Consider the following 21,573-nt stretch of genomic DNA (forward strand, 5'->3'; position numbering starts at 1 on the left):
CTAGCACTAATTTGCAAGAATTTGTCTTGATCTCGATCTGATGCAGATCTCCCTCTTTAAATGGGACTACACAACATTTTTATTATTATTCCATCCATATTTTTCCCGTGATCTTCCTCGCTCCACCCTCTTAACAAAACAAAAAACTCATGCTGAAATAAATTAAAACTTCCAATCCTGACTTCACCATCCACTGGGTGATGTCACGTTGGCTTTGTCCATCTTTTGTTTACAGTTATTTACAGCTATGTTACATCTGAAAAATGTTTAGTTTTATCACTCAATATATTGGCTCTTTGCAGTAGGGAATAATTTGAACATTCAGCAATATGATTGAACTGATTGGTAACAACTGACTTAAAATTTCAGCCTCAAAAAGATGAGCATCTTGGACCACTTTGAGCATTTTGGAGCCACATTTTGTTGTAGCATTTAAACCAGCGATCTCAATAAGGCATCTGTAAGAAACTGCTGTATCTTAAAGCCTTTAAAGTCCATTTATTTAAAACATAAATGTAACATTTTAAACATTATACCATGTTAGTAAATGGAGATATTTAGAGATGCATATTTTTTAGCACTGCTGTAGAAGATACGTTTGCCTTGACCTTGTTGAATTCATGTGAGTTGTTTGTGAAGCAGTACATAATGGCTTTTAATGCGAGAGTCCACAGAAAACATTTAAAGTACCTATAATTTGGTCACAACACATCAAAAAATATTTTGAGGAACATCCAGCTCGTACATTCAATGTTGGCGAAGCCCCATTTGTTGAAATCACAAATGTGTTTTATTTGTCCACAGCTTCCAGCATGAATGGTGTGAATGATCAGACTCAATAGGAGCGCGTTGGAAAGGTGAGACCTGCATTATTCTGCCAAACCTTCACACTGCACCCTGACATCCTCTAATGTTCACGCACAATGCCAGCTGAAACATTTTCCATTATTCAGAAATCCTGCGTTAAATGTGAGGACGGAGATAATTTCTGATCTGATGTTTTCGCTTTAAAATGAAAACAGACAAGACAGTTTTATTTTTAATGTCGTCCCTATTCCTGTTAAAACTCTAAATCTATTTCTTTCACCTGTACTTTAATTTCACTTGCTGACTCCAAATCTGAAAACAGTTTTTGTCTAGTACGTCCCTTTTTTTTTTAGTTATGATGTTCCAAGTAGTAGACAATTACAATGACTGGACATAAAGAGCAATGGCGTTCAGAAATTAAAAAATAAGTTTGATCTCCAGACAAGTGAAGCCAAAATATTAAAGAAGCCCTTTTTGCTGATCCTGTGAACCGATGCTTGACTGAATCAGCAGCACAGGGAGCATTAGTGCAGGTTGTCCAAAAATTTTCCTGGCAGTCACAGAGCACACAGTTATGCTGAGCTTTAACATGCTGAAGACATATCAGCTAATGAGTGCCAGAATTTCACTTTTTACATTCTGCACTCAGCTTTTTTTCCACCAGATCTGTCAGTTTCATGTCAGTGATGAGCATGGGAAAAGAACAAGATATAAAAGGGATGGAAAAATTATATTTAATCCAAGCATGATGGGTGACTACTGTTGAGTGTTACAAAGAGAGACAGATGCACAGTGCTAGTGCCTCAAACATTTTTAAGCATGCGGTTTTATTTTGAGCATAATATGTTATGTTTTAAAACCCTAGCTTTAGACTTAATGTTAAATGGCCTGTATTTGTATAGCGCTTTACTAGTCCCTAAGGACCCCAAAGCGCTTTACACAACCAGTCATCCACCCATTCACACACTGGTGATGGTAAGCTACATTGTAGTCACAGCCACCCTGGGGCGCACTGACAGAGGCGAGGCTGCTGGACACTGGCGCCATCGGGGCCCTCTAACCACCACCAGTAGGCAACGAGTGAAGTGTCTTGCCCAAGGACACAACGACCGAGACTGACCAAGCTGGGGCTCGAACCGGCAGCCTTCCGATTACAAGGCGAACTCCCAACTCTTGAGCCACGATCGCCCCAATGTTAGAAATGTCATAGGTTTGCGCGTAGACTCATTGCACTCTTTGTTTGGTGGTGCTAAATTTTTCCTTCAGAAGTCGCTTCATTTTTCATGGCAAGGTTTCAACAAGATGCTCTAAACGTGCTTTACAGATTTTGGTCTATGATGACATCATAGCATCACACTGTTGCTTCAGATTTGTTGGCTGCACGTCCGTGATGTGGATTTCTCGTTCTAACATATCCAAAGACCAAAGCTGCTCTGTGGGATTCAGAGCTGGTGACTGTGGAGGCCGTTGGAGTACAATTAACTCATTTTCATGTTCAAGAAACTTGTTGAGAGAATTTGAAGTCTGTGACATGAAGAGCATTATCCTGCTCGATTCAATTCAATTTTATTGATATAATGCGAAATCACAACAACAGTTGCCTCATGGCGCTTGATAATGTAAGGTAAACACCCTACAATAATACAATGAAACCCCAACAAGCAGATGATCCCCTATGAGCAAGCACTTTGGTGACGTTTTTTGTAAACAGAAGGAAACCTCTGGCAGAACTAGGCTCAGGGTCCAAAGTGTGCTGAGAAAAGATCCCTCACAGCATTACCACCCCCAGCTTGAACATTTGTTTGGCTAATTAGATATTTGCATTAACAGGCAGGTGAAGAGGAGTGCCTAATGAAGTGCCTGGTGAATGCATTTGATTACACAAAAAGGTTCTAGTTAAATTATGTCCTCATAATCATCAGTTTTACTCGTGACCATAAATACAGAGGTTCATAGCACTGGACATTTCAGTCCCGACCAAAAGTGGCAAACCAACCAACCAACCAACTGATGAATCTGACAGGGAAGCAGAACATTGTTCTCAAACAGAGAAGGAAGCAAGTATTTTCAAAGCTTTGCCTCAAAGCTCTACTACAGAACAAAATGATTTATCTCTGATGTCCCTGTAGTGGGTTTGAGTTCTGACCAGTACCTAAAATCAGAGTTATTTTAGGTGAAGTAAATTCCATTCTTCAACCACCATGGTAGACTTAAGTATGGAGATAAACAAAGAGAAACTAAAACATCTTGTGGGATTCTAGTCACAAAGATTTGTTTTGACAAAGGGTTTGACAGTTTTCATCGCAGCAGCCTGTGGCCTCGCAGCAGCTCGGTGTGCGTGTGTGAGAGCGTTTCCACAAGCCTGGCTGCAGGAGGATGGCACAGATTAAGTACTGCTGGTTTTCACAGACAATGTAAAGCGTAGCTGTTAACACAACGCTTTTGAAATTTACATACAATGAGTGCAGTGACTGAAACAGCTGGATTTAAATACGCACACACACACACACACTTCTGCTCTGGCCCAGTTTAATTCTTCTCATTGCTTGAGCTAACTAAATTCCTCGTACCGTTATTTCCCCGCTGGAGTTTTGCCCTCAGCAGCTCTGCGACAATGCATCCACATCCCCCAGATCCTGTGTCATGCTAGGCTTACAAACACTTGTGTCGCATGCAGAGCCTCTAGCTTGGCTCTACCAGCTGTCACGATACGTAAACAGTCTTTATAATTCAGATGCTCTCTACTCTGCTTAGACAAACATGAAAGTTAACTGTAGCGCTTAGAGAAAACAAGACTTCTCTCTGATGTTTTCTCTGTAGAAAAAAATTGTTTCTGTGCCAATCCTCTTGTGTTGGAATGATAAATGTTTAATTCTCTGTAGCCAAGCCATGGTTGTATAGTACATTACAAGAAACATGGCAGGAATACAAGGGGAACATCACTTTGCACAGAAAAAAACCTTGTTCTGATCTGAAATCTCAGCGCACAAAAGGCTCTGTCACAGTTTCAAAAACAGACTCTAAAGATTTGAATGATTCAACTGTTTCTTTTTTTTAATTTTATTTCAGGCACATTTGTTTTGGCCTAAGCATTATTCAGCCCTGTATCTCAGGAATTTTAATTTTTTTGAATGATTCACAAGACACAGGGGGAAAAAGTGTGACTGTTATGTAACAAGATGGAGGATAGTTAAATATATTAAACCGGCTGAACCAGATCACTATTTAATAAAAGTCTACAGAGGAAATGCTAGCTGTCCTTTAATTCACTTTATATGTAAATAATAGCTGTAAATCTTTCAGTGTGACGAGAAAAATGATCAGTTGTCAGCACACACATATTTTTACGGTTGAAGTGTCTGCTTTACCCTCCCCAGGCCTGGCTATCATGACCCTGGGTCTGACTTTAGGTTTTCTTTAACTTTTGAGGGTTTTTTTCAGATGTCCATAATTTTATTTATTGATCTTCATTTCTTCTTGAGCATTTTTGGAACTTTTAGTTTATCATATAATTTAGTCTCAACTTTACAGTTTTATTTGTTTACTGCAGTGTCTTCTGTCTCACCTCCCTGTGTCAATTTCTCTTTAACTTTATTCTTGAGTCTATTTTTCCCTGCGTATGTAATCTCACTTCCTCTTCTATTTTGGCAGTTACTTGCCTCTGTTGTCTTGTGCTTTACTTCACCTCCTGTCTTGATTGTTTGCACCTGTGTCTTGTTTTCCCCAGCAATGTCCACTTTCATTGATTTTCCCTTCTTGCTGTAGATCACTATCTTTCCCTGAGTCTCTAAATCCACATTTATTGGTAACTTGAACAAAATTCTGTTCCACATACAAATTTTGATGACCGTTAAGTTGAACATGACACATGAAACAAATGCAAACAGAGAACGTGACATCACATTTTCATCCAAAGAATTCGGATTTATAATGAACCTTTTTAGAAAACAGATCTCAATAATCGCAGTAAGTGTGACAACGTGCATGCAAAGTTTTGTTCAGATTACCCCACCTGTTAAGGCAGGGATACATTACATAGGTATACATACATATGCCACAATAATTACAATACACATTTTCTGTAATTGCAAAGCATGAAAAAAATAAATAAATTCTGAAGCCAGTATACAACCTGTCTATTAATGTTCTTATTTAGGACATGATAGTAAATACACACACACACACACACACATACACACATATATATATATATATATATATATATATATATATATATATATATATATATATATATATATAAATAAATAAAATTAGGGGTGCAACGATACTCGTATCGATATTGAACCGTTCGATACAGTGCTTTCGGTTCGGTACGCATATGTATCGAACAATACAAAATTTGTAATTTATTTTATCAACTTTCCTTCTGACGATGCTGTCTGTGTTGAGCGCTCAGTGGATCTGCGCTCGACAGTGCAGCCTAGGCGGAGTAGTCGAACGCAGATTCACTCAGCGCAGGGCAAGCTAGCAAGACAGAAGTTAGGCTCTCCTGGCAACATGGCAAATTGAACCTCCCCCACCCTCATTCAGATCTGGCGTTTGGAATTATTTTGGTTTTCATGTGACGTATGACCCTGAAGGTAAGCGAGTCATGGACTAAAGTAAAACAGTATGTCGGATGTGCCATGCAATGCTCAATTACATGGGTGGGAACTAGTGTGTTAGCGCAGTTAGCTCGTTAACGTGTTGGCCGTCTAGCCCCACGCAGGGGTAGCTCGTTAACGGAGATTTGCCGTGTTGTGGCTTTAACGTCATTTCAACGAGATTAACGCTGACAGCACTAGTGGTAACACAACGAATATGACTGCACATTTACACCGACATCATCCTAGTGCAAAGACAAGTGGAAGCAGACAAAAACAACAAGCACACCCATATGGAAAAGAAATAGTAAAAACATACATGATTTACTCATGAAAGTGGCCACTTTCTCATTACTTTCTTTTTTTTTTTTAGTATGTATACAAAACATACAAGTTTCATTATATAATTTTTCAAGGGATCTTATATGTGTTTTCACTCTTGTATGCTTTTCATACAAGTTTCACACAAGACAGATAAAAACTTTATAAGATTTATATATATCTTTTCCATATGGGCACATGCTACAAACTTTATCCGAGTCATTTAGACAGCCGTTAGCACATGATTCTCCTTATGGGGACCTATATGTTTAATATGCTGCTGAGAATATAGCCCAGAAGAAGCGGATAGTATAGCTTTTATTTTGGAAAGAGACATTTCTGTGTAATAAACTCTCTTTTCCAAAGATGAGTGATTCCTCAATCAGATACAGGGCTCGCAAAATCGCTAGCCTGACGTACCGTGGCTAGCGATTTTTCCAGTCAGGCTACCAAAATCTATCTCTGCCCTGCCCGTCGGGCTATTGTAGGAAAAATATATGTCAATGCTTTTGCATTCTTTTGGAAATGTAGCTGGGTAATGATGTCATTGGCATCGGTGAGCCACTGTCAATATGTGACATATTGAAATCGCGTTTGAATTTGCGCTTGTTTTTTTGCTTTCACTTTGCAATCGCGCGAACTGTGTATAGAGAGCGACAGCACTGATCTGTGAGTGATGATAATTTGTGCACCAATTCCTCTGATATCGTCTTATTAATCGTTAGCTTACTATGCAAACATGACAAGTGAAATCTCCCGCAGCAAGCTTAAACATGTGAGAGGTTGATCGCGCAGAGAATCGCTGAGCTTATGTGAGTGCGTGTGTAAAAGCAGCAGGATATATATTTTAGTTCTGCTGAGCCAAATAAGACAGGTCAGGGTGAAGAATCTTATCTGGTGCGCGTCTTTTATTTTGACAGCGAATGCGCACATGCGGACCACTTATGTGCACCCGTGTTAATAACATAATGTTCTGCCGGGTGTGTTGTTGGTTTTCTCTCGATTTCTGAGTCGACAAGCGCCTTTGTTACTGGGACCAGTCATTTTAAGAAAGGCCCCCATTAGAACCCATGAGAAATGCAAGAAATGCATTATTGCTCAGTCTGCAATATCTTTCCCAGAACAAACACCAATTGCAAATAACATACTAAAAATAAACCTGAAAAATCTGTTTAGAACAGCGTACTATGTTGCAAAGAGTGAACTAACACTGGCAAAATTTAGCAGTCTTTGCAAACTTCAAAAAGCAAATGGCCTCGATCTTGGTTCCACTTGCCTCTTACCCGTGACTTCAGTGGAAATTTCAAATTCAGGATCTGACACAGACTGATTCATGTTCTACACAGTTCTTACAAGTTCATAGAAATTTCTGTTCAATTAGAACCAAGTATTTGAGTTAATGTTGTAATTTGTTTTTCAACAATTTTTTGATTAATGTTTTGTTTCCTTTACAATATTATACATTAATGTATAATATTGTAAAGGAAACAAAACAAGAAACAAAACATCAATCAAAAAATTGCTCTCTTTTTTTATTCGGGCTACTTACATTTATTTTGGGCTACCAAAAACTGAAGAGTTCCTGCCCGAAGGGCTGCCAGGGATTTTGAAATTTTGCGAGCCCTGAGATATATTTCTTTTTTTTATTTTATTTTTTGTTTCAGCAACATTAAATTTAAAAACTGTACTTTTGAGTTAAAATATATATTTATAATTTTAATAAATGACAAATTAAAAAGGCATGAACATTTTTTTTTGTATCGAAAAAATATCGAACTGTGACACCAAAGTATCGAACTGAACCGTGAATTTTGTGTATCGTTGCACCCCCAATATATATATATATATATATATATATATATATATATATATATTAGGGGTGCAACGATATTCGTATCGATATTGAACCGTTCGATACAGTGCTTTCGGTTCGGTACGCATATGTATCGAACAATACAACATTTGTAATTTATTTTATCAACTTTCCTTCTGACGATGCTGTCTGTGTTGAGCGCTCAGTGAATCTGCGTTCGACTACTCCGCCTAGGCTGCACTGTCGAGCGCAGATCCACTGAGCGCTCAACACAGACAGCATAGTCAGAAGGAAGAGCGCAGGGCACCTCCCCCACCCTTATTCAGATCTGGCGTTTGGAATTATTTTGGTTTTCATGTGACGTATGACCCTGAAGGTAAGCGAGTCATGGACTAAAGTAAAACAGTATGTTGGATGTGCCATGCAATGCTCAATTACATGGGTGTGAACTAGTGTGTTAGCGCAGTTAGCTCGTTAACGTGTTGGCCGTCTAGCCCCATGCACGGGGCGATCGGCGGTAGCTCGTTAATGGAGATTTGCCGTGTTGTGGTGTTAAGGTCATTTCAACGAGATTAACCTGAAAGCACTAGTGGGAACACAACGAATATGACTGCACATTTACGCCGACATCATCCTAGTGCAAAGACAAAAACAACAAGCATGCTACTAACTTTAGCCGAGTCATTTAGACAGCTGTTAGCACATGATTCTCCTTATGCTGCTGAGAATATAGCCCAGAAGAAGCGGATAGTATAGCTTTTATTTTGGAAAGAGCCATTTCTCTGTAATAAACTCTCTTTTCCAAAGATGAGTGATTCCTCAATCAGATACAGGGCTTGCAATATCGCTAGCCTGACGTCCCGGAGCTAGCGATTTTTCCAGTCGGGCTACCAAAATCTATCTCTGCCCTGCCCGTCGGGCTATTGTAGGAAAAATATATGTCAATGCTTTTGCATTCTTTCAGAAATGTAGCTGGGTAATTATGTCATTGGCATCGGTGAGCCACTGTCAATATGTGACATATTGAAATCGCGTTTGAATTTGCGCTTGTTTTTTTGCTTTCACTTTGCAATCGTGCGAACTGTGTATAGAGAGCGACAGCACTGATCTGTGAGTGATGATAATTTGCGCACCAATTCCTCTGACATCGTCTTATTAATCGTTAGCTTACTATGCAAACATGACAAGTGAAATCTCCCGCAGCAAGCTTAAACATGTGAGAGGTTGATCGCGCAGAGAATCGCTGAGCTTATGTGAGTGCGTGTGTAAAAGCAGCAGGATTTATATTTGACTACGATGACCTGGATGACTGAGAACCTTCACAGACAGATATATATTTTAGTTCTGCTGAGCCAAATAAGACAGGTCAGGGAGAAGTTATGACAAATCAGACTATAAGGCAAAAAGAAAGTGCAGCTTCATGGTTTCATGGACAAAATAATTTCTGTGGCTGCAATATGACGAGCTAAATAACCAGGGCTGCACATAAGTGGTCCGCAGGTGCGCATTCGCTGTCAAAATAAAAAACACGCACAAGGGTTAGGGTTAAATTTAAAAACTGTACTTTTGAGTTAAAATATATATTTATAATTTTAATAAATGACAAATTAAAAATGCATGAACATTTTTTTTGTATCGAAAAAATATCGAACCGTGACACCAAAGTATCGAACCGAACCGAACCGTGAATTTTGTGTATCGTTGCACCCCTAATATATATATATATATATATATATATATATATATATATATATATATATTAGTGAAGAAATCTGTCTTGCTTCAATTGAACCTTTCATGTTTAACTGGTTGTAACATTATCTTAAACAACTGGAAGAGTTTAACTTTGTTTTTTGTTTTGTTTTTCTATCATTATACAAATGCACAAGGCATAATAAATCTTTCCTATTCTGTCACCCTCCTGAACACAGCCATTGCATTACATTTAAAATGAAGTATCTCAAAGTTTTTCCACCCAGCATAATTAAAGAGGCTTGAGGGACTTCACAGAGAGGTGTACAAACGGAGGAGAACACGATGGACCACAGTGACTATCTGATAAGTTTCGGTGCATGTTTAGCACTTTGGAGAGCTCTGAACACATTCCTGCACCTGTCTCTGCATTTAAATGAAGTCATCAAAGATAAGCAGCACCATTAGCGACGGTTGTTAATCGTACTTTGATTACACTGGAAGGGTTCGTCTAATTCTTTGAAGCACCACGAACAACCTTGAGCCTCACTGCTGGAATTTCAAGGACATCTTTTTTTCACAAGACAAACTCTTCAACAACACGCCACCGGCTTAATTACCGACTAATTAAAGGAACCCATGTAGTCCAGATTTTAGAAGCTCTACAGTCAGATAGCTGCAGGAAGTCTAAAAAAAAAAGAAAAAGGAAATGACTAATTAACTAAGTTATTATTATTTATCTGTAATATCCACAACTCCTGAACGGACTGCCATGAAACCTTATAAAGACATTAATGAGCTTCAATCTGGGACAGGAGTTAACCAAATTATTTGTGGGGTACCCCTTTTTTAAATATTGATTATATACTTTAGCCCACACTTTAACTATATATATAGTTAAAGTGTTAGTATTTTGCTCAAATGTGTCAGACATGTTTTGTATGTCACTGAAAATTATTTGGAATTCCTCAAAAGTTCTTTAAAACAAAGAAGCTCTTTGTATCATTAGGGGTTTTGGAAATCAAAAGGAAACTGACGGGGACATCAAACACAAAATATGTTACGTTAAAATTAAATTAATTCATGGAGCAAAACTTTGAGGTGTGGCTAATTATGTATTAACACAGAAAAAGGAACGACATGCTGACTATTTAAAGAAAAAACTTGCTAGTGATTCTGTTTAAAACAAGAGCCGTGCACGTATTGGATCACTCACTCATACTTTCCTAACCTTTCTTACAGTGTGGAACTGTCTTGCCTCGACCTTTAAAACAATTAATTTAATTATTTTATCACAAAAACACAGATTACTATTAATCATTCCAGCTGAGGGGTGCGCTATGAAGATTAATGAGATACTGAGCTATGTTGAGCTTGAAGAGTTTTCTGTGCCATGTCTAAATAACCGTGGTAACTTATGCCGACCCTGTGACCTAGGGCCCAGGTTGGAAGTGCCACGTTTTCACTGATTTTTTTATTTCCAGTGTGTTTTAAGTGCAATACATATTCTCTACTATATTTGTTACATGTTCAGCCAATTCACAGTAACACCAACTGTGCAATTGGCGAAAATGTATGAATGTCTTCTGCTTACTCCTAATAGTGCTAAAAGTCTCTCTTACACTACTGGAGCTGAAGCTAACAGAGCTCAGAAAAAAAATCTATTTTGAAAATCCATCAGTGGCATTTGTAAGGAATTTATTGCCAACAATATTCCAAACTAAAGTCTTATCCCCGTCTCCTTTCCTAGGCTACAGGAAACTTACGAATCCGAACATGCGGAGTAACACTGGATCTTTTAATGTGCAGCTATAATGTTAGGAATAAATAGCACTGAGTAGTAAAACATAACAGGAGATTATAGTTATTTTTCTGCTCAGCTTGCTTGTGATGATTATGAATTCACAAGATTAATGATCTTCTCTCTCGTTTTATTTGCAGCCCCAGTGTTGCATTCGTTTCTTTATCACTAGTTCCTCTGATAATGCCTCTGATTTGAGTAGATGGTGCTCAGTTGATTAATTTGTGCAGAAGAGAAGTCAAGGGATGCATCAAGCACCTCCTTTTCCTTTTTATGTGAGTGACACAGAGCCTGAAGCAGAAAGACTGGGTTAAGAAAGAAAGTTGATAACCAATAATATGACACCTACCACCCACAGCTCGTGACCATTGGTGAGGGTAGGGACATAGATCAACCGGTTTTACACTCAACTCTCTCTTCATCATTATGGACCGTCTGTCAATCGTCTGTCGATCTCCCGCTCCCGTCTCCTGTCGCTCGTGAACAAGACCCTGAGATACTTAAACACCTCTATTTGGGGCAGGAACTCATCCCTGCTCTGGAGTGGGCGCTCCACCCTTTTCCAGCTGAGGACCAGGGCCTCAGATTTGGAGGTGCTGATTCTCATTCCCACCACTTCACATTCGGCTGCGAACCATTCCAGTCCGAGCTGGAGGCCATCACCTGATGAAGCCAACAGAACTACATCATCTGCAAAAGCAGCAATGAGATTCTGAGACAATCCAAGTGGAAGCCTTCCACCACCTGGCTACACCTAGAAATTCTGTCCATTAAATGAATGATGAATGACTGATGACAATTATGAACAGTATCATGACAAAGGGCAGCCATTACCCACCAGAAACAAGTCTGACTTATTGCCAGCAATGCAGACCAAGGATGAAGAGCTGGTCCAGTGCTCCATGACCAGGACAAAAACTGCATTGTTCTGAGGTTCAACTAACAGACGGACTCTCTTTTCCAGTACCCTGGTATAGACTTTCCCAAGGAGGCTGAAGAGTGTGATCCCCCTATAGTTGGAACACACCCTCTGGTCCCCCTTTCTTAAAGATGGGAACCACCACTTTGATCTGCCAATCCAAAGGTACCACCCCTGATCTCCATGCAACGTTGTAGAGGCATGTCAACCAAGACAGCCCTACAACATCTAGAGCCTTCAGGAACTCAGAGCGAACCTCATCCACCCCAGGGGCCCTGCCACCAAGGAGTTGTTTAACTGCCTCAGTGACCTCACCCCCGCAGATAGACGAGTTGATTTAAGGAGGTCCTCGAAGTACTCCTTCCACCTTCGGCAATGGAGGTGCTGAACATGGTCCATTCTGACTTAATGTCCCTAGTCTCCCTCAGAATGCCATTGAAGCTCTGTCGGAGGTGTGAGTTGAAGATCTTGTGAACTAGGGCCTCTGCCAGGCGTTCCCAGCACACCCTCACAATATGTTTAGATGCACCAGGTCTGTCCAGCATCCTCCCCTGCCACCTGATCCAACTCACTACCAGGTGGTGATCAGTTGACAGCCCCTCTCTTCGCCCAAGTGTCCAGAATATATGGCCGCAGGTCTGATGACACAATTACAAAATCGATCATTGACCTACAGCCTAGGGTGTCCTGGCATCACGTACACTTATTGAAACCCCTATGTTCAAACATGGTGTTCATTATGGACAAACTGTGGTTTGCACAGAAGTCCAGTAACAAAACACAGCTCGGGTTCACATCCAGGAGGCCGTTCCTCCCAATCACATACATCCAGGTCTCACTGCCGTTGCCCACATCTGTTGAGTGTTGAAGTCTCCCAGTAGGACAACATGAGTCCCCAGGTGGTGCACCCTCAAGCAGCCCGCCCAGGGACTCCAAGAAGGCCAGGTACTCTGAACCGTCATTTGGTGCATAAGCACAGACGACAGTCAGGACTCGTTCCCCAACCCGAAGGCGCAGAGAACAAACCCTCTCATCCACCAGGAGAAACCACAACTTACAGGCAATAAGCTGAGGTATACTAGGGTACCCACCCCAGCACGCCGCCTCTATTAATGTTATTTACAAATCAGTAGCTATTATCTATCACCTACTCTAACATAATGTTTGTGTAATCAAAGTGAACATCTGTAATGCTACCCTTATGTGATTTTTACTGCACTACGAACTTTAAGTAATTTTAAAAGAACAAAGAAAACAAATTAAATATATACAAAACACAATACTATTCCCTTAAAAGTAAATAATGCTCAAAGCGAGCTGCTTTGGCAGAGGTGTGCTTCTGGTGTGCTTTTTGTTGATTTTCTTTTTTTTATTTACACAAATAATGTTTATATCTAAACAAAAGTTATTTCCAGACTGTGACTAAAAGTTATTTCTCAAATCCAGGAGATCAAATTACAAAGAGGTAATTTCACAGTGCAAAAAAGGTTTTAAAAAGCAAAAGAGGGGTTTTAGAAGATTTATGGCTTTATTGCTGGTCTTTTTGTTTTCCAAAAGAAAGAATATTAATATTTTAAAGTGTGAATGATTTTGGGTGTCATGGTTATTTCTTTTTGCTTTTTTTCAGGGGGGAGGGTAGATGACTTTTAATTATAGAAATTAAGGTCAGATATATACAAGAACTACTTGTAAGCCTGTTGAGTCAGATACACGGTCTGTGGACTTTATACTTTTTACTGCTTGCACAGTCTGCGTAATGTGTAAATAAATAAACTAAACCAAGAAAATGATAGCACGGCTGAGCTTTTTCCTTTTCTCTTCATTAGTTATTGTAGTTAAAAACTACAACCACTTCCTAAAATACAGCAGAGCAATCACCTACAAATTTAGTATACATACAAAAAAATTTGTGCAGTTAATCAAATGATACCATCTTCTTCTTAAGAATGAAAATGTCATTGATTCCTCCCATCAGCACCATACCTACAACAATGCTATGCGAGTCAACGCACTCGGAGTCTAATTGTATTCACAAAGCTGCCATATGCACTGCTCTGACAATGCCTGGGGCGCTCTCACTTTTTGGTGCAATTGCATTTGTACGCACTGGTGAGATCAGCTGAGGCTTTTGTCGCTGTCTGTTCACTCAATGCAGCCGGGCAGATGGATTGACATGAAAACATTAACTCTGTGTTCTCGTGGCAGATGTTGTGCACTGCTCACAACAAGAAGATTTCAACCGCCCCAAGTGTTTGACCCAAGCCGCAGACTGCATGCCAGCTATTGACGATTTCACTCTTTTCTGTCAGGGGAGTTTGAATCTTGAAAGTGTCTCTCATCTTATGGACTGCTAATAAGTCCACTCCCTTGGAAGAAGAAAGGAGCTCCTAGTGTTAAACTAAACTCAAAGAAAAAGGACATGAGCGATGCATCGGACAGATCTACTAGTCACTGAAGCTTCATCAGCAATAGTCTCAGTGGAAGAGTGGATATCAAGACGCAAAGAACAATGAGAAACAAGGAGAAAAAGGTCAGGAGCAAGTATTTAGTATTAGTATTTAGTATTTATTTATTTATTGTCATTGTCAAGAACAATGAAATTGCACTAAGAGTTTGCAGCAATCTGTGAAAAACTGTGGAGGCTCTGTCGGGGCTGGGGAGCTTGTTAAAATGGATCCAATCATGAACCCCGTAAGTGCCATCAAATTTTTATCCACCATGTAATACCATCTGGAAAGCATCGACTGACAATGGCTTCATTTTTCAACATGACACTACCAATGCAGTAAATGCATACCTGGATAGAAAAAGACGGACAATAGAGCACCATCAGTCATGGACGACTTCAACATTATTGAAGCAGTGTCGGATCATCTTGACAGAGAACGGAACAAAAGGACATCCAACATGCAAAGAAGAGCTTTGAATGTCCTTCATGAAGCCTGGAGAACTGTTACTGAAGACTACTTAAAGAAATTACAATAAAACTGAATAAGAGTTTAGGCTGTGTTGTCAAATACAGATGATCATACCAAAATGACTTTGAAGCTCATTAAAACTGTACAAACTCTGGTTTTGTCTCTTATACTGTATTTCTATGGATGTTTGTACAGTAAATTTAACTCACTTCACATGTTCCTGTTAAAGTATAAAGAAAGGTAGCTCAAGAGTTTGACACTGTATATCTGTGCAGGTCTGCTTTTTGTTTCTTCTCTCAGGTTGTTTTCACTTCTTGATTACTTTCATCTGTGTCTTGCTCTCCTGTGTCTCATCATTAACTATAGAGTTTATCCACTCCTGTCTCCTGTCTCTATTTCTTTGTGGGTGTTAGCTTGTCATGTTACATTACTTATGTAATGTGTTTATGCTGTGTTTTTTTCCTGTGGATATTTTTGGACAATATGTGGCTATTTTTGATTCTACTTCAGTCTGATTAATTAGACTGAATCTGTATCCTGCATTCGGGGTCCTCTCTACTCATTACTGTAAGTTTACATGTTAATTAGTCCTCAGGTCATTCTGTAGGTTTGTGTGGATGTGAGAGTGAAAATTTCATCTCTATGGAAGAAAAATAGAAAAATATTTGCACAAAATAATTTTTGATAAAAACTATTTTTACATGCTTCCCAAGTTGAGTATATTCTGATCCTGTTTATATGGCAGTAAATTAACACTTTATGTGGGCTCTGCTGTTTCTAAGCTACAAGAAACGCTAAATTGTCAGTATATTAAAAAAAAAAAAAAAAGAATTCGTGGACAGGTGATGTGCCTGGCAGCTTTGACTTAACGGATTAAATGGTCATCATGGTTTAGCTGAGATTTCAAAGGAATACCCATGTCACCTTTTAGAGGGGGAAAAAAGTAATAAGAAATGAAAGGAGCGACGTCAAGGAGAAGAGCTCTGCAGAAGCACAGAACGAGGCATTCAAGCGCCAAAGCCTGTTGCTGTCATCCACAGATAAGAGCACACGAAACACACACACACACACAAGATGCTCTCTGCCCCATCTGCTCCCCCTCGGGGGATTATCGTCACCTCCAACCGAAAATCAGTTTGTCGCAGTCACATCAGTCTCCTTGTCTACGACTCGCTGTTCATTTTAACAAGCCCTTAAGGTCTCAGTGACACTGAGACAGTTTAGCTGAGGATTTAAATAAATTAAGCCTCTCTTCTTTGATATATATTTTTTATTTATTTATTTTTTAAATGGAAAAAGGAGAAGCGCCGTTAGATCCTGTTGGTCTGCAGCTCTGTAGAGTGAAGCATTACAGAAGATTGTTCGATCCTGGAAAAATGTTTAATTTTCACATGACTTAAAAAGACAGCAGCAGTGAAAGAGAGAAATGTGAAATAAAATATAAACAAGGTGAGAACAGGTCAAATTTAAGGTGCCCTTTTCACAGTTTTCACTTTACTTGTGAGAAGATGTGGTGTATGGAGCCGTCTCAGCATCTTAATGAGTGAGGAACTTGATGTTCCCTCCTTTCCTGCACTTGTCACAGTTCAGTTATTGTTGAGAGGCTGAGGGATTTGGTGCAGAACATGGTGTGGGTGTGCCTGTTGTGGTGAAAAAAATCTGTTTGTGCCGTCACTTTGGGATCTGCCTTCCTTCTGGGGAAAACCAAGTTCTTATAGCATAGCTCATTACATCTGGAGAGCAGACTGCAGGCTCATAGTTAGAGTTAAGCGTCTGGGAAAGATGAATACATGTGTGCTTCTGTTACTGTCTAATACAAAAAACAACATGAAAGCATTAACACAAAGTATTAATTCAGTACTTTGTGTTAACTGAGACACAATAGGGATTAAACAGAAGTTTTTGTGCATCATATCAAAGAGACCTGAAAAAAACTGCATATCAGAGCGATACGTGGTGCGATGTCTGGTGCGATGCCTGGTGCGTCACCACGTGCATTGCAGGCTGAACAATGCTTCAAGCTAAATATTGAAGAGATGCTACAACAGGCTGCTGCCGATCATCGAAATGATGACATCCGTATCTGGTACCATACAGACGCGAGCCTATTTAGTCCGTTGTGATGGCAGGCCAACACAGTGATGGCAAGGTTTACCCCTTCTGGTCTGCTTCCAAGTTTGTTGTGCCTGGAAAAATTCCAGAAGGATTTATCCAGGAGTCATACTACTCACAAGTCTGAGAATATGGATACACTGTCTTTGCACTTATATGAATTTGAGTGTAATCCCATTCTTAATACGTAGGGTTTAATACGATTTTAACCCATCTTTGGCAGCTATAACAGCTTCACCTGTTCTGGGAAGGTTTTCTACAAGGTTTAGGAGTGCGTTTATGGGAATTTGGCTCATTTGTGAGGTCAGACAGTGATGTTGGAGAACATCACAACAACAAGAAGGTCTGGCTCACGGTCTACTTCATTTCAGAGTTGTGCTAACCCAGATTTGTCCATTGGATTGGCAGATGGAAAAGTGTTATTCATCACTCCTGAGAGTGTAGTGGTGATGTGCTTTACACTGATGTATCCGACGCTTTGCACCTCACTTCGTGATGTAAGGCTGGGATGCAGCTGCTCGGACATGGAAACTATGAAGTTCTCTACACACTTTTCTTAAGCTATTCTGAAGGCATCATGACTGACCTCACTCTGTGATTTTTACGTGGCCTACCACTTCATGGATGAGTTGCCGTCATTCCCAATCATTTCCACTTGGTTATAATGGCACTAACAGTTGACTATGGAATCTTTAGTACCAAGGAGATATTCCGACTGGACTTGATGCACAGGTGGCATCCTATCACAAGCCCACACTGGAGTTCACTGAGCTCCTGAGAGTGAATACTCCTTGAAATGTAGAACATCTCAGAATAGAATATCTATTTCTGAGTCTGAACCTGTTGAGGAAAAGGTTTTCAGCCACATTCATCTGCAACCTTATTGTTTCGGCTTCCCAGACATGCCATGAGGGAGGGAACCTACAGTGATGGTAATTCGAAGGGTTTGCTTTCCAGCTCAGCTCTCTTCAGTACAAAGTTTGGAAAAAATGCCCGCACTAGTTCACTGGTCCCATCAACAGGCTCTCAAAATACTCGATCACCCTTGCTTCACGCTAAGCCACAAAGAGCAGTGCACCATTGTACTTGAGTGTTAGCCACCTAACACTGAGGGTTACATTCCAGGGACGCCAATGGAGCCAAAACAGAGTGAATCTCATCCCTACCCGTCCTTTTTCACTGCAGAGCTTTTTGTGTACCTCAGCAACGTCTGTCAGGAGATGAGGTGAGGCCACCCCTATATCTTCAAACTGCCTTCGAGACTGAGGACGTGCTCATCCGGTTCAGGAGCACCTCAAAGAGCTCTTTCCACAATATTCCAGTAAGGCTCAGCAGTTCTCGTCTCTGACCAAAAGCTGGCCTGAGGCTGAGCCAAGTCTGCTTTTCTTATTTCCTGCTCCTGATTCACCAGACAGTTTGCTAGGAGCCATCTGAAAGTCCTTCTCACTGAACTCTTCCCAAGCTTGAGATTTTGGTTCTGCCACAGCAGACGCGACAGCCCTTCTGACCTTTTTTTGGTACCCAACGGCCCTTTAATAGTTATCTATTCCAGCTGACCATTAGGTGTTGATCAGCTGACAGCTCTGTTATCCCTACTGCGTCTTGTCTCCTTAATGGCAAATAATTGTCCTTGAACTTTCTATCATTATTATTGTTATTATTATTTTATAGTATTGTTCTGTTTATTTTTATCCTCCTGCTGCTAAACTAATTTCCCCTTGTGGGACAATAAAGAAATTGAATTGAATTGAAATTGAATTGTTCCTCTCTTCAAGAGTGAAGAGTGTCTTGGCAAATACATCACCAACACAGATCAGTGACCTTTCGGTTAAGGTTATCCTGGATCAAGTAAATTAATGCGTGACATTAATTTGTGTCTTTTCTTTTCCAGTCGACACTGTTCAGATTTCTCCAGTCTCTGGATGGGACACCCCCCAGGATCCCACCCAGAGACTGCAACAAGCACGGGTATTCTGAACTGCTGTTTGGTGGATAAGCACAGACGTGATCCTCAAGTTTGGCCAGAAGCTTGTTAGTGTTGGCTTCATGTTTCTGGTCCAAAAGGTACATCCAGCCTTTATACACAGTCAGTATTCAAACCCGTGAGAAGAGCAAAGAAAAAATTGATTAAAACTTCACATTATTAATGGAAAGCTTTTTGGTGGAAATATTTTTAGCTTATGTAATATCCTGCTGCTTGCAGTAATCGGATGATTTAGGATTGTTTCCAGCATCTCAAGATAAAAAATGTTGGTAATTCTTAAAATCTGCACCCACCTAAACAGCCAGTACTGTAACTTCTGGTTTGCTGAGACCAGAATTATTGACCTTTATACATTATATATGCATGAATGATGTTAAATCTCTGTTTGATATTTCCTTATTTAGGTGAATTTTATGGTGCAAGGCGATTAAAGATTTGTCCAGATGTTTCCACCTTTCGAAAAATATCTTTACTTTGTGTGTTTTTCATTGTGATTACAAAATAAAAGAATGACAAGAGCAGAAAACAAATGAGATCTTAGCAAGAGCATCTAAATTGTACCATGTGTTCTTTCTTTTTCTTTTCTTTTTTTTGGTCATGTCTCAGATGATTTGACAGTTAATTGGAAGAACAACAATCAGACAAACTTGCTAGCCTGCTGTGCACCCCGCTTTAGTCTCTGATCAGCTAACCTAGCGGAGCAGAGCATCTCGGGGCTTTACTCGTTTCTCTGTAAATCTGAGCCATGTTGAAGAAGACTGAAGTGGCGAACAGCTGGATTATACAAACAACGGGGAGAGGAGGGCTCATTAAACCGCAAGTCATTTGTACTTGTGGTTTTGGTTATTTAAGATGATCCAACTTTCTGCCTTTCACTGCTGCCTGCATGTGTGATTAAATTAAGGTCTAATGTCTCGTCACATTGCACCATGTTGTGATTTTAATTAAAAGTCCTCCTATTAAAGGTAAAAAAAAATGTCCTGATCACTGTTAAACTGCAGATCATCAAATACAGCAGCAGTTGGGCTATAACAAAACAATTTATGATGCTATTTTGTGAAATGTCATATTTAATTTCTCATCACTTTAAAATGAGGCTCCGAGGCGAGGGTGTCTCATTTGGTTAAACGTCTGTTGTCTCGACTCCTCTCTCCTCGTGTCCCTCCCTCACCTCCTGGTCTGGTGGGAGGGGCTAAGAAAGGGGAGGACAGGAGCTGAGGATATGTGGTGTGGGAGAACTGAGAAAGGAAAGCCTCTTTCAGGGCTGTGAGAGTGAAATCAAAATATTTAATACATCTGATAAACCATAATCACGGTTAGTTAGCTAAAACTAAACTATAACTCAGTGTGGGAAATTGTTTTAACTGAAACATACATAAGCTTGTTTTTTTTTGTTTTTTTTTTATTGAAATAATATCGTGCATAAAAAAATATACAGGAAAACATTTTTCGTTTGTCAGGCTGGTGTTGTTATGAGTTCCAGGGATGATTAGGGTTTTTCCAGTTTTCATTATTTTTGCACTGTAGTTTTGCATTGTGTATTCGTGATATTTGATTTTGTTGTTGCTTTCTGTTATTTCTTAGTGTTTACCTGTCTTGGTCTTTCCTTTAACTGATTCAAGTTCGTGTTAGGGTATTTCATGGCTTCAATTCGGTGCAGCAAAAATGTTTTCTATCAGTGGTCAGCGGGATGTTGCTCAGGGGAGCAGGAAGGTTTGCATGTTCGAGCTCAAGCAGCAGGAACACTGAGCAGTGTTACATCAAAAGACACGAATCAACCTTGGGATCTTTAAGCGTGGAGACTTTCTAAGTTCACTCGCGCTGACGGAAAACCCACCTTATGAGAACAGACACCCCCACATCCTCACAGTTCTTGTAGACGTGCCCCCACGTGTCCTGGACGATCTCCCTCTCGGTGTCGGACAGCGGCTCCGCGCGCTCCGGACGGTCCTCGCACTCCACCTCTCCTCTCTGCACTCCCAGCAGCTGCGGAGGTGGCGAGGGTGGCGGCGGAGACTCCCGGCGCGACATCCTCCTGCGGCGCAGCAGCCCGGAGGCTCCCAGCAGCGCCCGGGGGAGGTAGGGAGCGAGGGAGGGGGGGAGGGAGACGGAGAGCTGAGACCCCACGGCGGGAGCTTGGAGGAGAGACGGGATGAGAAGAGAAGTAGAGAAGAAGAGGAGGAGAGCGGGAGGAGAGAGGAGGCAGACGGCACTCAGAGCCAAGAAAAGGAAAGGGAAAATGAAGCTCCACTGCCACCCACCGAGCTCTCTCACTCCAAACTCTCACTCGCTTGTACTCCCTCTAACTAAAAACTTCTTTCTCACACTGTTCTGCTCTCTCTCCCCTCCTCCTCCTTCCCCCTTTTCCCTCCCTCTCTCTCCCTCTCCCGGTGAGGGAGATGCTTGTCGGTGATGCTGATGTTGTTTTCCCGTCACTTCTCCTTTGCTTCTCTCTGATCCACTCGCTCTGGGTGGAGGAGATGAGGCGTGCTGAGGCTGTGTTGTGAGGACCTGATGGAATGAGAGCAGGGTGGGGAGACGACAGGAGAAAGAAACAGAGGGGTGGAGAGACCAGGAGAAAGGAGGGGGATGAAAGAGGAGG

General features: G+C 40.6%; 1 protein-coding gene across 1 annotated transcript in view; it reads right to left on the bottom strand.

Moving 5' to 3' along the window:
* Positions 1–21,300, bottom strand: part of cygb2 (cytoglobin 2) — a 37,532-nt gene extending 16,232 nt beyond the window's left edge. Inside the window, exon 1 of the mRNA XM_080880383.1 lies at positions 20,809–21,300. Coding sequence (XP_080736509.1) covers positions 20,809–21,002 — 194 coding nt within the window. The 5' untranslated portion in view covers positions 21,003–21,300. The remainder of the gene's footprint in view (positions 1–20,808) is intronic.
* Between the last annotated feature and the right edge of the window lie 273 nt (positions 21,301–21,573).

This window comes from Rhamphochromis sp. 'chilingali' (assembly GCF_963969265.1).
Source record: "Rhamphochromis sp. 'chilingali' genome assembly, chromosome: 4".
In the NCBI taxonomy this organism is placed as follows: Eukaryota; Metazoa; Chordata; class Actinopteri; order Cichliformes; family Cichlidae; genus Rhamphochromis; species Rhamphochromis sp. 'chilingali'.